The 20,624-nt window shown below is 37.5% G+C and overlaps 1 protein-coding gene across 2 annotated transcripts in view; it reads left to right on the forward strand.

Moving 5' to 3' along the window:
- The window catches only part of polr3a (polymerase (RNA) III (DNA directed) polypeptide A), a 69,879-nt gene that overhangs the window by 9,587 nt on the left and 39,668 nt on the right, over nt 1-20,624 (forward strand). For both annotated transcript variants that reach the window (XR_015503571.1, NM_001276496.2), the window contains exons 5-13: nt 1,560-1,714; nt 4,919-5,158; nt 5,346-5,508; nt 5,775-5,911; nt 7,692-7,795; nt 13,458-13,599; nt 14,784-14,924; nt 16,018-16,087; nt 19,334-19,461. Coding sequence is in view for 1 of the 2 variants with exons in the window: in NM_001276496.2 (NP_001263425.2) it covers nt 1,560-1,714; nt 4,919-5,158; nt 5,346-5,508; nt 5,775-5,911; nt 7,692-7,795; nt 13,458-13,599; nt 14,784-14,924; nt 16,018-16,087; nt 19,334-19,461 (1,280 nt within the window). In the remaining variant the exon portion in view is untranslated. The remainder of the gene's footprint in view (nt 1-1,559; nt 1,715-4,918; nt 5,159-5,345; nt 5,509-5,774; nt 5,912-7,691; nt 7,796-13,457; nt 13,600-14,783; nt 14,925-16,017; nt 16,088-19,333; nt 19,462-20,624) is intronic.

Consider the following 20,624-nt stretch of genomic DNA (forward strand, 5'->3'; position numbering starts at 1 on the left):
ACTGCCACTTGGTGGTGCAAAGAGAAAACTTATTGATATGAACTTTTTAGATCGCTTTAGAACAATGTTTATGATAGATATGCACAATATGTGACTCTTTTTTTAAAGCAATAATACATTTATGCAACATGTTTTGACAGTTAATATGATTTGATGCTTCACAGAAGTTGCAGATGCCTTTACCAATATCAAAATGCTTTTGTAAACAACCAGTTATTCCATACAGCGATTAAAAAACCGGCTATTATAATAAAGAGAATATTTTCTAAATGTAGAACTAAGTGAAGTTTCATAAACTAATTTCGAGAGGAGCACGTGATATGATTGTGCACCGCTGGCCACTCATCCGTAATCAGTAATAATCCAATCAGAATGATCCTAGCTTAGTATAAATGGATCACTTTCTCCTCATTGCACTATCTTCATTTTGGAAGAATCCCCCCTTCCACCCCATCTCCTCCTTTTTCTCCCCTTCTAAAGGGGGAGCGATCGAGACCTACCTGATCTCGGTTCTCCTGATAAGCTTCTAGACCGGGCGGGAGCCCTGGGCTCAAATATCTCCGAGCTCAGGGTTCTCTCCCGGGACAGCATGCCAAACCTGCTATAAGTGTTAAGCATATCTAAGTGGGAACTCTTGAAACACATTAATATGCATTGAAATACATGATGAATACTCTTGACACATGAAAGTGTTAAGCCTGCAGCTCACAACAAATGTGGAAGGTTATAGCGTGTCATATTTAATAAACCGTTTACTGCTAATTTGATGTAATTCAGCTCAAATGTATAATTGAATATTAATCAGATGATGTCATTACGCTGATGTGCCGTCAGCCAATCTTTGCTGATCATGATTTCGAGAATCGATAGATCTGTCCTTCACAACACACGCAGCGATCTCAGATCAGTTCATCCAGACATTCTAATCTGATTCGCAAACTTGTTTGAAGAACCAAATTAGCGAGAGATCAGTTATCAAGATGAACAGATCCAGGATCTGCCAAATCATCTTAGATCATTCAAGCAAGGTATGAAGAACGGACCCCTGGTGATGCAATATATATCCCACCCATACATAAACAACAACTCAAGCAACATCTGATTGTGCAACATCTCTATCTCTATTGGAGGTGTCAGTGTCAGTATGGTTAAGGGCACTGCAGTATTTACTGTAAATGACTATAGTGTGTTTTCATGTGGGTGTCTGACAGCTGAAATTAGATCTGATTATGATAGATATTATATCTGAATAGATGATGATATTATATTGTCATTCTGGCATTATATAATAAGTGGTATAAAATGGTCTTAAAATTCTAATAATGTCCTTTATTGCTGTATATTTTGGTGCAATAAATTTTTTAGTCAGCAGTCCAGCATGCATGAAGAGGTTTAATTATTAAATTCAGACCAAGGGAGACAAAAGAACGTCCCTAATCAATGCCACTGTTTTCCCATCAATGCTGTGAAACAAAAAGAAAGAAGGTTCAAAGATTAACGGTGAAATGTCATGCGGTGAGTGTGTTATGGTGTAATGAGTGTGTCTGGTGTCTCCTCAGGCTCTGTGAAGAAATGCGGTTTGCTGAAGATCATTCATGAAAAGTATAAAAGCACGAAGAAGGTCGTCGACCCCGCAGTGTCGGACTTTCTGCAGTCGTTTGACGTCGCCATCGAACACAATAAAGAAGTGGAGTCTCTGCTGACCCGAGCACAGGTCAGTATCACAGCACTACCGAACACACGGTTCTTGAAAGTACTTGAATTTCAGACATGAAAAAAATCTAAACATTCAGGTTAGGGCTGGGCGATTTTTCAGATTTTTTCGATTAATTCGAATTTACGTTTTCAGGTGATTTAATTTTGAATCAAATCGAGAAATCGCAATTTTTTTTCAAAAATATATATTTAACACATTATAATGGCACTAATGCGCTTTGGTTTACTCTTTATGAAGCAGGAAGCACACCAGAAGCGCCTCTCAGCAACGTGCCGCGCAGCACCACGATTCAGGACACAGGTCATATTTCAGCCGCGCCACAGAGCGCCATCTGATTACTTTCATGTTAAATATCATGTGAATGTGCGCGTTTGGTGTGTGATAGTTTAAACTGTCATGTGCGCGCCGTGTCGCGCCGCTTCTGGTGTGCGACCTGCTTGACTGCCTGTTAAAGTGTGAAGTCATGTAGGATTTTACTTGTTGCATTAGTCTGAGTCACGTCTGTGTGGATTGTCAAGACATATTCCCTCACCAAGTCGATAAACTCGATCTCAACATGTATGAACGACGTAAAAGCCTGCCATGTGAAAAACCGCGCCGATCTTTTGGTTTGAACACGAGTAGAGGTGAGGGCCTGTAGCAGTGAAAATGAAAGTAGCCGCCCCCATGACGTCATTTAGTGGACCTAGTTGAAAACCAGACAGATCAGCCAGCATATTACAGAGAGTGGAGCAAAGCGCATCAAATGATCGGTATTTAAAAGGTGGAAAAAGAAAAATAGATTAAATATATTATTTTATATTAGACACACATCTGGTGCTTGTATTTGCTCCTGCTTTACGTCCACAACTTCACACATTGGGTTAAATTAGGCTTTACAGTTTCCATGTTCAGTCCTTTTCTTCCACAGTATCTTTTTAAGAAAAAGGCAGCAGCTTTACAACCTGACATTCAATCAGAAGACAAAGTCTGAAAGAGACAATCTTTCCTAGGCTCAGCAAAACTTGCAAAAAATCCCTCTGTATTCCTGCACGTGCAATATAACTCGTGAATTAGTTTTACATTTATTTACACCTTGACCGATTTTTGTATGACATGGCCATTAAAAACACAATGTTTCTTAACCAGATGGTTTTTCAAGTTACTTTTAAAGAGAATGTTACTTCAGTTAATGTTGTTGTAATGTTTTGAGAAGACTAGTAACAACAAAAAAAAAAATCGAAATTGAAATCGGTCAAACTGAAATTGGTCAAATTGAATTTGCCAAATCGCCCAGCCCTAATTCAGGTGTGTATATATATACACACACACATTGCGTTGATGCTGACGCCCCGTGTGAATGGGGCATCAGTGTTATTGTACAAGCTTTTGTTCTGTTTTGGTACAAATGTTGAAATAAAACCATAAATATGTTTATAAAAAAAAAAAAATATATATATATATTAGGGATGTAACGGTATTGTAAATACCGTCATACCGCAATATTAATTTTTTTCGATATTACCGAAGTCGCATGACTCGGTAAAACTATAGGTCTTCTGAGAAAATTTGCTCAGGCGAATGAAGCGAACGGGAGGTACCGGAAACTACAATTCCCATCAGCCCAGGCTTGACCATCATCCCTTGCGGTCTGTTGTTGCTACAGATCCAGTAATGCGGAAATGGAGTGTGCTGCTAGAAGCGGGGATGAAAAGAGCTGGAAAACTCTAAAGCAGGTCGCACACCAGAAGCGCCGCTCGGCGCCGCGACACGGCGCGTACATGACAGATTAAAGTATCGCACACCAGACGCGCACATTCGAATGATATTTAACATGAAACTAATCAGATGGCGCTCTGTGGCGCGGCTGAAAAATGAACTGCGTCCTGAGCCGTCGCCGGGCGCCGCCGACAGCCGCCGGTGTGTGTATCCTGATAGAAACCTATGATTAGAATTCTAAAATACATGGCGCAACGTGGCGCGCCGCCGAGCGTCGTTTCTGGTGTGCGACCTGCTTTACACGCACAGTTCAGTCCTGCATTATCTCCGTGTAAGTTCAGACTTCGCAAGTTTGATCAAGGCTGCAGTCTCTTCTTCTCAGTTTGATATGGAAAAGCAGACTATACCGAGGACACGGGTAAATCTTCAAAGGGAACAGTGTACTTTATAACTTCATTCACATCACCCTGGCTTCATTGTTTCACTTTCTCAACAATAAAATGTAAACATGATTTAAGGAACTGCCTATTTTCATTTTAATATTAGCAACTTAGACAGCAGAAATGTTGAGGCGCCGTGCTGTATAAGATGAGCGTCATCTTCACTGTCTGGATATTTATAACAAAACGGAGCCGATAACAACTGCCTCCTTTCAATTTCAGTGAAAATACGAAACACACCCTCTCTTTTGCTGAGTATCAGTTTTAATAATCGATAATGGCCATTATAAAAGTATAACATACAATAAGTTTATACATTATAGGAAATAAAGGCAAGCGATCAGTCAATATACAGAATAGGCTACGTGGTTACATTAATCATTAACTTATCTTTGCGCTCAGCCAAAACACGTTATCTGAGAACAAGTAATAGATTCCAATGCCCAAAGTCAGGGAATATGTCGTTAGATAAAGACAACAAGATAAATGAAATATCCCGTTTAATAAATATAGTGAGATTAGATCCAGCGGGAGATGCTTGATGAGAAGTCCGACTAGCAGAGCTCTCATCTGGGTAGATGGGCTGAGTGTGATTAAATGTTGAATGTGATGAGTTTTCAACAATACTAAATTGAAACTTTATTTTTTTACATGGTTTAATAGTTTTTTGTTATTAAAATTGAAGTTCCTGTTTCAAAGCTTACAGATAGATGGCTAATTTGTATGTCATTGACACTTTTGGCACTTTTTTGGAGTATTTTCATAAGTTTTGTTTTTTCCTGTAAATGATTCAATAAATACCGTACCGTGACATTCATACCGAGGTATTACCGTACCGTGAAATTCTGATACCGTTACATCCCTAATATATATATATATATATATATATATATATATATATATATATATATATATATATATATATATATATATATATATATATATATATATATATATATATATATATATATACACACACACACACACACACACACACACACACACACACACACACACACACATATGTTTATGTTTAGATTTATGTTTATGTTTTGATCTCCAGGAAAACCTGAATCCGCTGGTGGTGCTGAATCTCTTCCGCAGGATCCCCGATAAGGACGTTCCTCTTCTGCTGATGAATCCCGAATCCGGGAAACCGGCCGACCTGATCCTGACCCGCCTGCTGGTGCCGCCGCTGTGCATCCGGCCGTCCGTCGTCAGCGACCTCAAATCAGGCACCAATGAGGACGACTTGACCATGAAGCTGACCGAGATCATCTTCCTCAATGATGTCATCAAGAAGGTGCGCAGGTCACATGATCAGACTCATTAGCTCAGTTCACATGGTCAGACTTGTTAGTACAGGTCACATGATCAAAAATCTTTTCAAAACGTTTCAGTCCGATTATAAATGCGCTTGTTGAATGTGCTTGAGCATATATAATGTTCATATATTTGTGTGTAAATGTGTAATGATTGTTCCCCCACAGCACCGCATGACAGGAGCTAAAACACAGATGATCATGGAGGATTGGGACTTTCTGCAGCTCCAGTGTGCGCTCTACATCAACAGTGAACTGTCCGGCATCCCGCTCAACATGGCCCCCAAAAAATGGACTCGCGGCTTTGTGCAAAGACTCAAGGGCAAACAAGGTACAGCCCCTCAGGCTCTGCGGAAATGGCTGTGTTTACACCTGTTGCAATTATTTACCAAGTAATTAAGCTAACTGTGGTTATTTAAAAAGGCTGAATGTACATTTACGACTTATTCAACATTGGGTCCATCGTCTTATAGACTTCGTGCTATGATGCACTTTTTTAACCCATTCCTGAGCGGCCAGATTAAGCCTTTTTAATAGCAGAGATGCATTCTGTGTGAACGAGCCCTTACGGTGTCACGTCTCTCTTGCTGTTTTCAGGGCGCTTTCGTGGAAACCTGTCCGGAAAGAGAGTGGATTTCTCCGGCAGAACAGTCATTTCTCCAGACCCCAACCTGCGGATTGATGAAGTCGCAGTTCCTGTTCATGTCGCCAAAATCCTCACCTATCCAGAGAAGGTCAGAGTGAAGTTAGTGCACAAATGTGCCTTAAATCACGGGGCTTTTATCCATTTATCACATGCTTTTCATGCTGCTTACAAATTCTGCATTAAATTTTTCCATCTCCTGCCCATTCCTTCAGTATCGAACCCATGCATTTTAATTAATTTAGCTGCTGGTGAGATTTAGCTGATAGTTTGAATGTTCACTTATTATTTAATTAAGGTTTTATTTTCATTATAAAGTGATTTTGTTTGTGTGTTTTTTTTTAAAGCCTGGATTTAGACTTTCAGAAGTATTAATAATTCTGTCGTTGAGATTTGACCAATATTTTGAATTTATTTATTATCTCTATAAGTTTTTATTTGAATTTTAATGTAATTTGTGTGCTAGTTTATTTTTTTTCATGGCTAGATTTACTTATTTTGAGGGATGAATATTTCTGTCATTGAGATTTTGCTAATAGTTTTTTTCATTTAATTATTATTTCATTATTTAAACCAGAGATGCCCAAACAAGGGCCCACGGGCCAAAGTTAGCCCATGGTAACCTTTGATTTGGCCCGCCATCCCATCTGAGAAGAGAGAGAGAATGATTGGTATGGTTTCGAGATTGTCAATTCAAATTTAATGAAACCCTTTGTTTGTTTTGTTTTGTTGATAAAAACTGTAATTAAATGGTGTAAATTAATCAGATTTAGTTTAAATGTACACACTGTCACCAGACAGAGACTTTGAGCAAATCAAGTCAAAGACAGATTCTGCTTGTGTATTCTGAATTGAACTCCACTGTGTTGTAAATGTGATTGTTTTAATTGCAGTAAGTTATCATTTAAAAAGTTAGTATGCATTAGATATTAAAATTTAAAGTAATATTTTCTAGATTGGTATATTTAACTTCGACATACGGCTCTTGACCCTTCATACGAAAAGGTTTGGGCACCCCTGATTTAAGCTTGGATTTTATTTGTGTGTGTTTTATTTCAGTTTTGAATACCTGTGAGTTTAGGCGTGTTGTCAATATTTCTGTATTTAAGATTTTACTAATAGATACAACTTTCATTTATAATTGTATTTTAATGTAATTTGTGTGTTTTCTAGTTTTAGCTTTGTTTTTATGTCTGTGGATTTAGTCATGCAGAAGTATTAATATTACTGTTGTTGAGATTTTATTAATAGATTGAATTTGGATTTAATATTTCATTATTTAATCTGTAATTTTTAAGTTATTCATGTGTGTTTTATTTTAGTTTTTAATGTCTGTGGATTTAGACGTGTTGACAATATTATAATATTAATATCGTTGATACTTTTACCAATAAGTTTGAATTTCTTAGTTTTTGGCTTGTATTTTAGTTTTTTGACTTTACATTTTTCATTTAGTTTAATCAAATCAACATGAATATGAGAAATCTACTTTCACATAGCAATAAAAAATAAGAATTAAATATGAAAAACATGTTTATTAAAATATTTTTAAATGCTTTAATTAAAACAAATGTTTTTTTTATATTTATTGAAATATTAAATTGTTGTTTTGTAAAATAAATTCACTATAAATAAATATTCTAAAAATAGTCTCATCAAAATTAATTAAATTAAAAGAAAGTGTTAAATTATGTTTAAAACTAAAACCTTTTTTTTTCTAGAGTGACCGTAAATATTTGTCCATCCTGAAACTGCATGCAGTGGTAAAGCATGTTCAAAACCTTTGCCATAATGTATTATAGTGTGGATGATTGACATGTCTGTTATCTGTCATGTCATATGAAGACTTTTATTGTATTTTTGTCCTTCAGGTGAATAAAGCCAACATTGAGCTGATGAGGAAACTGGTGCGAAACGGTCCAGAAGTTCATCCAGGAGCAAACTTCATTCAGCAGAGACACATGCAGATGAAGAGGTCATAAAACACAACAATAATCATCATCACACCAATGCAAACCTGACAGAAATCATTTTGTCATAACACTTAATTTAGCTCATAATTCATTCTATTAAAAACTGGCTTATTAGCTCTATGATATGAACTGTTCTTTAGTAGTTATAAAGTATGATCTTAATCTGCATCCCTAATTCAACCTAAACACAACCTTACGTACAACTAATCTGCAGCTAATTGGCAATTTATTCAGTTATTAGTGTTAGTTAATGTGTGTATTGTGACCTAAATTAAAGTGTTTCATTTTTTTTTTTCTTCTTTTGAACACAAAAAAGATGTTTAGCCAAATGTTCATGCTGCTCTTTTTCCATACTGAATTCATGACAGTAGTTTTTTATTGCGATGTGTTGAGTAGCGATGCATTCTGATGCAAATTCAGATTTTTAGAGTAAAGCATGACAAAAGTGTTCATGATATTACTTCAGAATTGTTTTTTTTTCTTTTCGTTTAAACATTATTTAAAATCATCATTATATCTCCGTGCAGAGAAATAAACTCAATTTGGCTTATATTAGTGCTGCGGGATACTGGAAAATTATGTGATATTGGTAAACATTGCCATAATGAGTTTTTGTGGTCTAACTTTTTTTATTAGGCTGTTTTTCTTCAAATCATAAATTTATTAGTGATCATACTAACATATGTGGGATGTTTTTCTAAAAGATTTACATCTAATTCAGGCAAAACATCCAACTGCAAACATTTTCAAGACTTTAAAACACTATGAATGACTGAAAACCGATATTCAGATATACTGATTCTGATCGGCTGTTATTATATATTATTAATATTCATTCATTCATTATACTTCGGCTTAGTCCCTTTATTCATCAGGGGTCACCACAGCGGAATGAACCGCCAACTTATTCAGCATGTTTTACACAGCGGACACTCTTTCAGCTGCAACCTAGTACTGGGAAACACACACACACACACACACGCACACACACACACTCGTACAATAAAGTTGAGGACCCAGAGAAAGCCACACCATCACGGGGAGAACATGCAAACACCACACAGAAACACCAAGTGACCCAGCCGGGACTTGAACCAGCGGCCTTCTTGCTGTGAGGCCACAGTGCTAACCACTGAGCCACCGCGCCCCCCCATTATTATTAATACTAATTTTATATATTATTATTTAAATAAATATTATATGTCTCTCATCTCGACTCCAGGCATTGGTGTTTATTTTCAGCCATATTTTCATCTCTCTAGCCAATAGCAGAAAAGCACCCAATGTGGAGACGTGGCTAAAGATAGTACAGCCTCTTCTGATTGGTCAAACTTGAATAAACAACCTTTCCATGAAACAAACAAATGCCTGGACACAGCAATAGTTACGACTCTCATTTATTATTCTTTTAATTTTCATATAATTTGTCTGTTTTTTTTGTTTTATTCTAGTTTATGTCTGTAGATTTAGTCATACAGAATTATGAATTATTTCTTTCTTTATAGTGTTATTTTAAGGTTTTAGTAGTACAACAGAAAAAACAAACAAACATGGAGATACATTGGAGATACAAAATGAAGTGTTACACAGTATGTAGACTTTAATAAGTCCAGTCAGTTTTCATGAGCGGTGCTGGATTTAGAATGAGCATGTTTCAGGTCTAAGTAACTAAGAAAGAGTTAAAGCATTAATATTTCTGTCATCGAGATTTTGCTAATAGATTTAATTATTTTTTCATTATTTAAGCTGTCATTTTAAAGATATTTAGTAGTTTGTGTGTGTTTTTTATTTTTATTTTTTTAATGCAATTTTTATTCTTGATATAACATACAATACCATACAAATATATCAAATGTATACAAGTTCTTCACAATTTATAAACTTGTTCATCTATTTAAAAAATAAATAATTTGATAACCAGTAACAAAAGTATAGAAATACTAAAAATAATAGTACAGAGCTTGATACAGGATAGATACATTCACATTTCAAGTGAGGTAATGAAAATCTCCCACATACCTATTTCCTTGTAATCACTATTCATTTTGGCCAACATTCTCTGATATGATACATTCTCAATCATGGATTTCATCCATAATTTAAGTGTAGGGCATTGAATATATTTCCAGAATCTTAGCATTATACGTGCTGCTGTAGTAATGTCCACAATTATAAGGGTGAACTTATCATTTGTAACATGTGGAACCTCAGGCCGTACTCACACTAGGTACAGTTGCCTCGAACCGGGCCAAAGCACGCTTGTCCCCCCTCCCGTCTCCCCCGACGGCCCGCACTCACACCACAAACGGGCTTCGGCACGCTTACGTCATCGCTGCTGCGCTGTTCAGTGAGAAGTGCTCTCTCACTCACTCAGCAGCACAGAGGAGATTTCTCTAGTTATATCGTTTCAGTGGTTTGATATGCTGTCAAAAATTTCACCAAACAGTCCTTAGGGATGCGGGGACACGCAGTCAGGTATTTCGCCGAACAGATCCTCCACTTTTGGCGCTCATAAACAATCATAAAGCTCTCGTGCTGCAGGAATGAGGAGGTCTGCTGAAGGTGCAGCTGTGGTGCAGTGAGGGGTTTGCGTCTTTAATAAACGACGGCAGTTTGTGTTCACTGAACAATAATGATTAATAAATCCATATGAAACAGTCCCAAAAGTCACGTCTCGCTTTCAGTTTCGGGCTTTGGCGCGTTTTTTTTAGCCCAAGTGAACCGGGCTAAGGCACACCTCTTCCAACCGGGCCAGGGCCGGCCAAGTGAACCGTGCTTGAGCCCAACTCAGCACACTCACACTACTCAAACGAACCGGGAAATGGGCCTGGGCACGGTACGGATGGCATAGTGTGAGTAGGCCCTCAGTTTTGTCACCCAAAAGGGCTTGTGTATCTTTTGGTCATTGGATTTTCATTTAAGAAACGGATATTTAAAAACGAACCGTTTTTTGATTTTGGTTTTTGAATTTTAAAACAAAAATGAAAAAACGGCTCGTATTTCGTTTTCATAGTGAAAAACGAAAACCAATGAGTCAGCCTATCTGGTTTCAGCATGTAAAAAACAAGTCTTTATTCGTTTTTGTTTTCTGGTGATTTTATTTTTTGTTATTCAAAAAAAAAAAGATAATCTAATTATTTTTGAATTTTGTTTTTTCGTTTTCCACCATTTTTGGTTTTTCAATATCCGTTTCTAAAATGAAAATCCAATGACCAAAAGATACACTGACCCAAAAGGCATATCTTGGGTGAGAGGGATATTAAACCCCAAACATCTACCTAAATGTCTTGACACAGATTCCCAAAAGGGTTGAATCTTTGTACATTGCCATAATGCAATTAAGTATTTACCAATCTCCTTCTTACATTTCCTGCATTTATTATCATCTAAGCATCCCATTCTAAAAAGTCGCACTGGAGTGTAATATATACCGATGAAGTATCTTATACTGTGTACATTTACCTCTTGCTTCTCATAGTGGAAAATTAATTAATAAATTTTCACAGTTTTTATCATTAATCTTTGAACTAAATTTGTAAAGCGGTGATACTATTTGAAGCTGTTTTGGGAGTTAGAAAAATGTTTCCAACATACTCTTATTCTGTACCTTGGGGACCTTTGTTTTAAAACAGTGTCTGAATTGTAAGTATTTCCAAAAATCTTGTCCTTCTAATTAAATTTTTTTTTTCAAGTCATCATAAGAAATTAGTTTACCAGTAATAAATAAATAATTTAAAGTACGTATACCACTTCTAAGCCAACGACCCCAAAATAATTATTAATATTTTTTAATGTCTGAGTTTAAACTCTGACTAAAAACCTAAATTCTGATTGGCTGTCATTATTTATCCCTCGTTTCGACTTCAGCCATTGGTGTTAAAGAGCCCATATTATGGGTTTTGAAAATGCCCCTCCATGTAGTGTGTAACACAGCTCTAAGTGAAGTGAAGTATCCAGCTAAGGCTTAAATCTGTAAGAATACAGTGTTTAAAACTGTTGATTCATCTATAAAAGAGTCGACTCATAGTGCTTCAAACGAGTCGCCTTGATACCGAGTCATTAGGTGTTTCGCCATGACGTACGAACGAAACCAAGTTATTCACGTGCACGCGCAAACCCGGGAGATTTCAAACCTGAGGCCCCGCCCTCTGACGCAGAAACCCAGACACACACACACACAAACACACACACACAAACATGCCGGTCGATTGAAGTCACACTGCAGATGGATATTATCGAGTATCTACCCAAAGATGAAACCTCAGCATAAGCCCAGCTTCAAGCAGTTGGAAACTACTGGAAACTTCTGGAAACTACATGCTACAAAGAATACTTCATCAGCATTTGTTGAAGGAAGGATCAGTAGAGAGTAACTTAATGATAGACATGTCAGGACATGATCAGTTTCTTCCTCCATTTCTCAAGTGTAAGTACGTGCGATTAAAGTTGTTGCCTCGTTTACTCGAGCTTGCAAATGTATTTAGTTGTGATTTGTTACTTGTAACCGCGTGTACTGTCTCAGGTTAACTCGTTATATTCTCAAATCGCATGCAAAGCCACGTTAAAAACGCGACCCGTGCTGCTTTGTTTACGTTCCGTGGAGGAGGGTAATGTGTGTGCGTGCGTGTGTGCGCATGTGCACGCGCTTTCGTCCGGATTTGTGTGTGTGTGTGTGTTTGTGTGTGCGCGCGCATTGTCGTCAAGAGGAGGGTTATGTGTATGTGTAGGTGTGTGTGTGTGTGTGTGTGTGTGTGTGTGTGTGTGTGTGTGTGTGTGTGTGTGTGTGTGTGTGTGTGTGTGTGTGTGTGTGTGTGTGTGTGTGTGCACGCGCAAGGACGAGGGCAATGTGTGTGTTTGTGTGTGTGTGTGCGCGTGTGTGTGTGTCTGTGAAAAGAGCAGAGTGAGACAAGCTAGGAGATCTCCTTGACAGTTTTTGGAGTTTTTGCTTAATAAAATAGTCAGTCTTCTGTATTTTCAAGTCCATCGACTGTATATACATTGACCCACTGGGAACTAAACTCCACACCTTACACTATCGAGCGTGTATGCACTGTGATTACTTCTATATTGCTGATTAGCTGCTGGGCATTTCACTGAAGGCAGTCGACCAATCACAGCAGACTGTCATCGGTCCAATCAGATTAGCAGATTAGCAGATTAGCTTCGCGCTAAGGAGGGGTTTGGGAACAAATGAATCACTGGACGATTCATACGGGAGTCGCTGGGATAATTAGGTAAAAATAAATGCAGATTATAAGACCATGAAAGTGTTTTTTGACCTTGCATGCATATTAGACTGTTGTTGGAGACCCTTACAACCAAGATATGACCCTATTACATGTATAATATGGGCTCTTTAATTTTCAGCCCTTTTTCATCACTTTAGCCAATAGTAGAACAGCACCTCATGTGGATGCGGGACTAAAAATAGTCTGACTCCATCTGATTGGTCAAACTTAGATAAATAACCAATCCATGAAACAAATGCTTGGGCACATAAAAATAAATGTAATTTAATCACACCTCTCTGTGATGCAGATAAAACATATATACTATTGATGCAATAACCATAATATATTTCTTAAATTATGCATGCTTTATTTCCTTTCCTCCAAGCATCATGCCTTCAGTGGTTGTTTATGGTCTGATTGTGTTGTGTTTCAGGTTTTTAAAGTACGGTAATCGAGAGAAAATGGCTCAGGAGCTGAAATTCGGAGACGTGGTGGAGAGACACATGATTGATGGAGACATCGTTCTGTTCAATCGACAGCCGTCTCTGCACAAACTCAGCATCATGGCGCATATCGTGAGTTACTCCTCATTTGTATATGAACATAATCTAACAATTTAACAAGTCAACATGAAATCAAGTAGGGGTTTTATTTAACATAACTGAATGACCAAAAGATACACGTACCGCTCACCGGCCCTGCACGCACTGCTGGACATGAATAAATCTGTTAAGGGTATAACTGTGCTGTTCTCACGGGTGCTGTCTGATATTGCACTGATGCTTCTGACGTATACTGTACCTTATTAAATGCATACGTCATGTTAATAGCAACAATTTTTCACGGTAGTAGCTCTCCCTGTCATTCCAAGCCAGAAGGCTTTGACTGAGTGTTTGACAGCTGATATTTCAGTGCTAGAGCAGTGGTGGACCAATAAGAAGAGCGCGAAGGCGGGGCAAGCATTACAGACTTGGCTTTTACTGCAGCAAGTCGACATGACAACTGTTTTAAACCATTCCTGAGCGCTGCGATTCGCATTTTAAGTGCAGACAAAGAGCTTAGAGATGCATTCTGTGTGAACGTCTCCCGAATCCGCGCATGTGGTGAACATTTTGCAGTAAAAACTGGTCGCGCACAACAATTTTTTGCACTCGCACAAATGCTCCCACATATTTTGAGGTCGCATAGGTCAAATTTTGGGCGCATATGCGACCAAAATGGTCGTAATTTTGAGCCCTGTGTTATTAGGCATCCTTATAAGTTACTTCAAAGGCTTACGTTCACTTAGCTAACAATAATACAAGTTTCTGGCATGTCATATTTCATTCACATTTTCACTGGTTTTCTTCATCAATACTAGCAAAAGCCGAATATTTAGAGCACGTGTGTACTGCTTTGCCTTATGTTCAGTGCACTTGGTGACTGTATTATCATAAATGTTTCTTGTTGAGCACACAATTTCATAACATACAAAAGTGTAAACTAAATCCTAACTATGAATGTTCTGCCTTTATGCATTGTTTTCTCATTACTACACGTAAGCAGCGCTAAAGTCGAGCATATTCAGATTGACTTTGGTCTTATCTTAGTGCAGTTAAATTACTTTTATGCTGGGAGCCCTGACAACTATGGCGGCGGTATTGATGCATGCTCAGGGCCTGTATGTGTTATCTAATGTATACATCTATGATATCTTTATAGAATAAAGATGCATTTCAGAGGAATTTATTGCTGTAGTTTGTTGTGTTTTCTGCTCCAGGCGCGTGTGAAACCTCATCGGACATTTCGCTTTAATGAGTGTGTGTGTACGCCATATAACGCTGATTTTGACGGAGACGAGATGAATCTTCACCTGCCGCAGACGGAGGAGGCCAAAGCTGAAGCGCTCGTCCTCATGGGGGTGAGAAACGGAAAATACTGTACTAAACATGGCATTTAGTCTTTCATATCAAACATAATAAAACAATCTGACATTTATTAAAGAGACAGTTCACCCAAAAATAAAAAATGTCCTCCGTTTACTAGCACTCAAGTGGTTGTACACTTTTATAAGTTTCTTTCTTCTGTTGAACACAAATAAAGGTCTAGATGTATTAGGTTTACATCCAGCTAATTTATGTGCATTTCAGACTATCACATTAGAAAAGGGTTAATCAAAAAAACAAGATGTGCGTGCATAAATAAATAAATAAAAATAAATAAATAAATAAATAAATAAATAAATAAAAATTTGTTCTGTTATAAAAATACAAGTAGATAAAAGTTCCCTTTTCCATGTTCGCTCTTCTAGTGTGTGTGTGTGTGTGTGTGTGTGTGTGTGTGTGTGTGTGTGTGTGTGTGTGTGTGTGTGTGTGTGTGTGTGTGTGTGTGTGTGTGTGTGTGTGTGTGTGTGTGTGTGTGTGTGTGTGTGTGTGTGTGTGTGTGTGTGTGTGTGTGTGTGTGTGTGTGTGTGTGTGAGTGAGTGTGTGGAGTGTAATATATACCTATGAAGTATCTTATACTGTGTACATTTACCTGTGTACATTACACACACACTCACTGGCCACTTTATTAGGTACACCTGTCAGCTAAGAACAGGAAACTGATGCTATCATGTCAATATGGAGCAAAATCTCTGAGGAGTATTTCCAGTAGCTTGTTGAATCTCTGCCATGAAGGATTAAGGCAGTTCTGAAGGCAAAAGGGGTCCAACCTGATACTAGTAAGGTGTACCTAATAAAGTGGCCAGCGAGTGTATATATAATGGTATAGATAAAAATGACACACCCCAAATATTAATCTTTGGAAGCATTTGCTCTATATGTCAGCACTGGCTGCCTAATAAGATGGCATGTTTGATTGCAACCTTTGGTGTAGTTATCCAGTAGTCACAAATATGAATTAATTTGCAGTTCATCTTTGCATCCCTAGTTGGTGGACTATTAAGGGCAGCTTCTGCACACCTTCGCGTCTGATCATTATGCTACATCTAATGAATCCTGTTTTAATCACAGACCAAAGCTAATCTGGTCACTCCAAGAAACGGCGAGCCACTGATCGCAGCCATACAGGACTTCCTCACAGGTGAGACAGAAGATTTATTTTTATTTTAGTCATTACTTTATAGGGGAATAAAAAAACCTACGTCACATATGACGTCACACGGGTTCAACCTGGCATACCGGTTGCAAAAAAAGACTGCATTAGAAAAAGGTTGCATTAGAAAACATGTCTCGTTTCTGCAGTAGGATGCCAAAATCGAAAGTTAGAGATTGAACACTTAAATTTTACCGTACACCCATCTACCTACACTGCTTTTAATGCTAACTGCCATCATAAGAGCTGAATGGAGTGAGGACCTAATTAGAAATGCTGGACTCTGCAGTTGTCATGTCATATCAGGTAAGTTCACGCTATGCTGAATCAGACACATCACTGGTTTTTGATTGCAGAAATGCTTTGAGCAAAAACATTTAAACATGGTGAATTAAACTGCGACACTGAATGCTCAGAAGGAAATGTAAACATGTACATCCACATACCCTACCGTACAGGTGCAGTTGTTCTGCTTGTTGATGATCACCCAGGCCTTGTACAGCTCTGTCTTCTTTCCTTGTCTTTGGCTAAGCAGAATCTCGGTTTTTAGCACTACAAAGTTTTGAATCTGGTCATCATGGAGCATTATTTCCTCATGACCACACAGAACAACATTGTAGGCATCCAAAGGCTTGTAGACCTTTAACTTCTCTCTTGTAAAATCACTCGGAGCTTCATTGAGATTATATATTTGGGGCTGGATGCTTGGTCATTTCGTCTTATCCAATATCCATTTGGAGGGTGCTATCACAAATGGAGCTGTCAGATGAACGCCGCACACTTTGACGTTAATTTTGCATAATCACTGTGCTTATCACTGGGTGACGAGCTGTTATAATATTATGTAAATAATATATATAATATGTAATCAATATAACCTATTTCTAATACAACAACAAACTCTGTACCACATCGGATGCCATTCCCTCACTGTAAATGCTAGCACTCCTGTTTTTTTTCTGCAACCTCGCTGCGCGCGCATTGAAGAAAGTGCATTGAGTTCATGATTGCTTCAGCGTGCACAAATGGAAAATCTACTATGTAAAGAAGTGTAAAATTGAGTTTTATAAGTTCAATGATGTGTGATGAGTTTGGCCTTGAAATATTATTATTATTATTATTTGTTAGTGGGTACATTTTGATTAATATTGATTAAGGGTGTCACGATCCTCCAAATCCTCGATTCGATTACATTTTCGATTCTAAAGTCACGATTCGATTTTCGATTATGAATAATTAATTAATTAATGACCAATAAATTATTTGTAGCCTACCGTTTAAACTACCTGACCTGCATGGTCTTTGTTTTATCCATAAACAAATCATACAGTAAATGAATAAAGGCAAGATACACACATAATTACCACCTGTCAATCACTTTTTCTGCGGGACTCGTGAATAGGCAGTGATCTGTGTCGTTATAATGGCGTCGGTAAAAAAGACGCACAACCAACAGGAACCAGCCAACAGTATCTGAGGTGTTCGCTAAAATGACGAAGTACAAGTGAGTGAAAGATTGAAGCAGTCCTCTGACTGCCTGGACCTGCTGTCTCGAGCGCATGGCTGTGTGTGCGTCTGTGTCTGTGTGGTCATGTGATGTGCATTTTCAGAGGTAGAGAGGAAGGAGGGCTGCTCAGAAATGCTACACGCCACTGTGGATGTCAAATCGTTGTCGTTCTAAAATGCCATTTAAAAACACAGACAGTGTAAACAGGGCCTGAGTGTGAACTTTTCGCCAGCGAATTTGCAACGAGGGCGGGCGGAGGATCACGATGCCGGTTTTGTCTATCGGACGAACCGTACGTAATACGTACATAGCAGAGCTTGCAAAACTGTGTTTTTTTTGTCGACAACACGAACGTTGTCAACATAACTCACTGGAAATCCAAAATGCTTCCACACCTGCGACTTCATTGAAAGAGGAGAGGGTTTAAGCTCTGTCGACGGGTCTCCTGCTTCTGCAGTTTAACAAGCACTTCAACAAGCCTGTTTTTTTCCCGCTTGGCAAGCCAAGCTGACGTGACATGGGGGCGTGGCAGCATCGACGATTCTATTTTTTGATTTGATAATCGAAATTGAGCATAAATTTCGATCGATTTCGATTAAAAATCTAAATCGTGACACCCCTAATATTGATTTTTGTATATTCAGAAATGATTTGCTGATATCTTTATGGTTAATTTATCACCAGTTGACTGTTTTGTAAAAGGTAATTAATAGGTATTGTTCCTGGGCCTGGAAATTTAAGTTAGTTTTGTTAAGATGAGTTTAAAATGTGTTGAGGTTAAAGCTTGTTTGCTTTTTTGCTTTTGTTTTAATAATATTTTGATTTGTTTGTTCTGATTGAATATTTGATTTTTGGTTTACTTGATTAAATCATGAATTTGGTGAAGCTTAATTTTTTATTTAATTGAATTATTTGAGAAGCTTTAGTGTTTTTTTTTTTTTTTTTTAATCCCCTGGCGCCCAACCCAGTTTATTAGCCAAATAGCGCTACATCCTGAATGTTTAAAACCCCATAATTCGTCTATTTAACCAGGTAAAAAAAAATCAAGATCTTATTTATGAGGGTGACTTGACCAAGAAGTCACAAAGTCGTTCAAGCAATGCAAAGTATATTATATGACGTGTATTAAGAGCACTTACATTTGAACAAGGTGTTTTTTGTAGTTTGGTGTTAAGTATTTATCAGAAAGCTTCGATCTGAATGTCGGAGTGATGTTTAGATGCTGCTTTTCTCATCTTCTGAGCCCTAAAATGTCAGATCTTGCTGCAGATTTACTCCAAATATGCATTAATATTTTATTAAAAATCTGGCTCGCACTTTACAAGACGGTTTAGTTAGTGCACGCATTGCATTTACCAACATGAACTTATTATGAACAGCACTTATAGTTCAACATTTACTGATGCATTATTAACATCCACATCCTTGCTTGACAGCATTAACTAATGCACCGTAAGTTAGCATGAACTAACAATAAACAACTGTATTTGATTTAACTAACATGAACAGATAGTGTAATAAATGTATTGTTCATTGTTTATTCATGTTAGTAAATGCATTAACTAATACAACCTTATTGTAAAGTGTGACCATCTATTGTATTATTTTATTTAAACGGCTTGTGGATGAATGAATGATCTTGGATTTGATGCTTTTGTGATGTTTGGCCTGTAGATGGTGCAGTCCAGCTGCTCATGTTCTGGTGTGTTTTCTGTGTTGTGAAACAGGTGCGTATCTGCTCACACTGAAAGACACGTTCTTCGACCGAACCAAAGCCTGTCAGATCGTCGCTTCAATCCTGGTGGGAAAAGATGAGAAAATCAAGATTTCCCTCCCTCATCCTGCCATCCTCAAGGTGATTGTCAGAGTGACCTTCAGTGTGTGTGTGGACCAGTCACAATAATCAATATATGGACTTATCGTACATCTCATGGACATGACCTCAATCATGTCTGGTGATGCAGTATATATATATCGCCCATACATAAACACCAATTCCAGCAACATTTGAGCTGATTGCTCAACATCGCTTTCTCTATTGCAGCTGTCAGTATGGTTAAGCACTGTAGTATTTACTATAAATTACTATAGTATATTCTCATGAGTGTGTCTGACAGCTGAAAATAGATCTGGTAGCAGATATCACAGCCTCTGTTACTCTTTACCTTTGTTAACATTTATTATTATTCACTTAGGACCTGCGTTTACACATTCTGACTCCAATACCTGATTATTAAACTGTTAAAATGACTCTAATTGAATTAAGAATAAAATAAAATTGTCATTCTGGCATTATATATTGAGTGTCTTAAAATGACAATAATATCATTTTTCACAATATATCCTACAACAAAATATAGATATTGTGACGGGCCTGTGTGTGTATCTCTTTAATTTAAACTTCATCAAATAATCACACACATAATGGTCATTGTTACAGTGAATTAGTATTAGCGATTAGTATTTATAAGTATTATAAATCCTGCTTCTACCACCCGTGTAAAAATCAACATCATAACTGGGTTATGTTGCCAGATTGAGGTAAAGCATGCTTTGAGATATGAATATTTCCTCAATTGTGTGAGGTGCTGAGCTTCATACAAGATCTGGCAACTTGACTAAAATGCACTAAAATTGATTTTTCATAACTTGATTGGGCTATGGAAATTATGGGATATCTCTATAGATGATAAAAGGAGAGAGTTGTGGAAATATGGGTGGGTGTGGAATATGGGACACTCCATGGTCTGTGTTCAGTTCACATGAGCTTCATTGGCATGATTTGTCAAGTATTTAAACATTACACGAATTACAATTAAGCAAATAAGAAATTAAGTAAATGGATACGCAGATATAATTGCTTTTTTTCACACACTGTTTTGGTGCATTTGAACTAAACAGATTCATTAAACAGATATTTTTATTAAAATAATATTTTAGTCAATAGGCATCTTTATAAATAGAAAGATTGTACATTTTTACAACATAAATTGATGTAAAATATTGGAATTATATTAC

Source organism: Danio rerio, chromosome 12, assembly GCF_052040795.2.
Source record: "Danio rerio strain M-AB ecotype USA chromosome 12, GRCz13ab, whole genome shotgun sequence".
Classification (NCBI taxonomy): domain Eukaryota; kingdom Metazoa; phylum Chordata; class Actinopteri; order Cypriniformes; family Danionidae; genus Danio; species Danio rerio.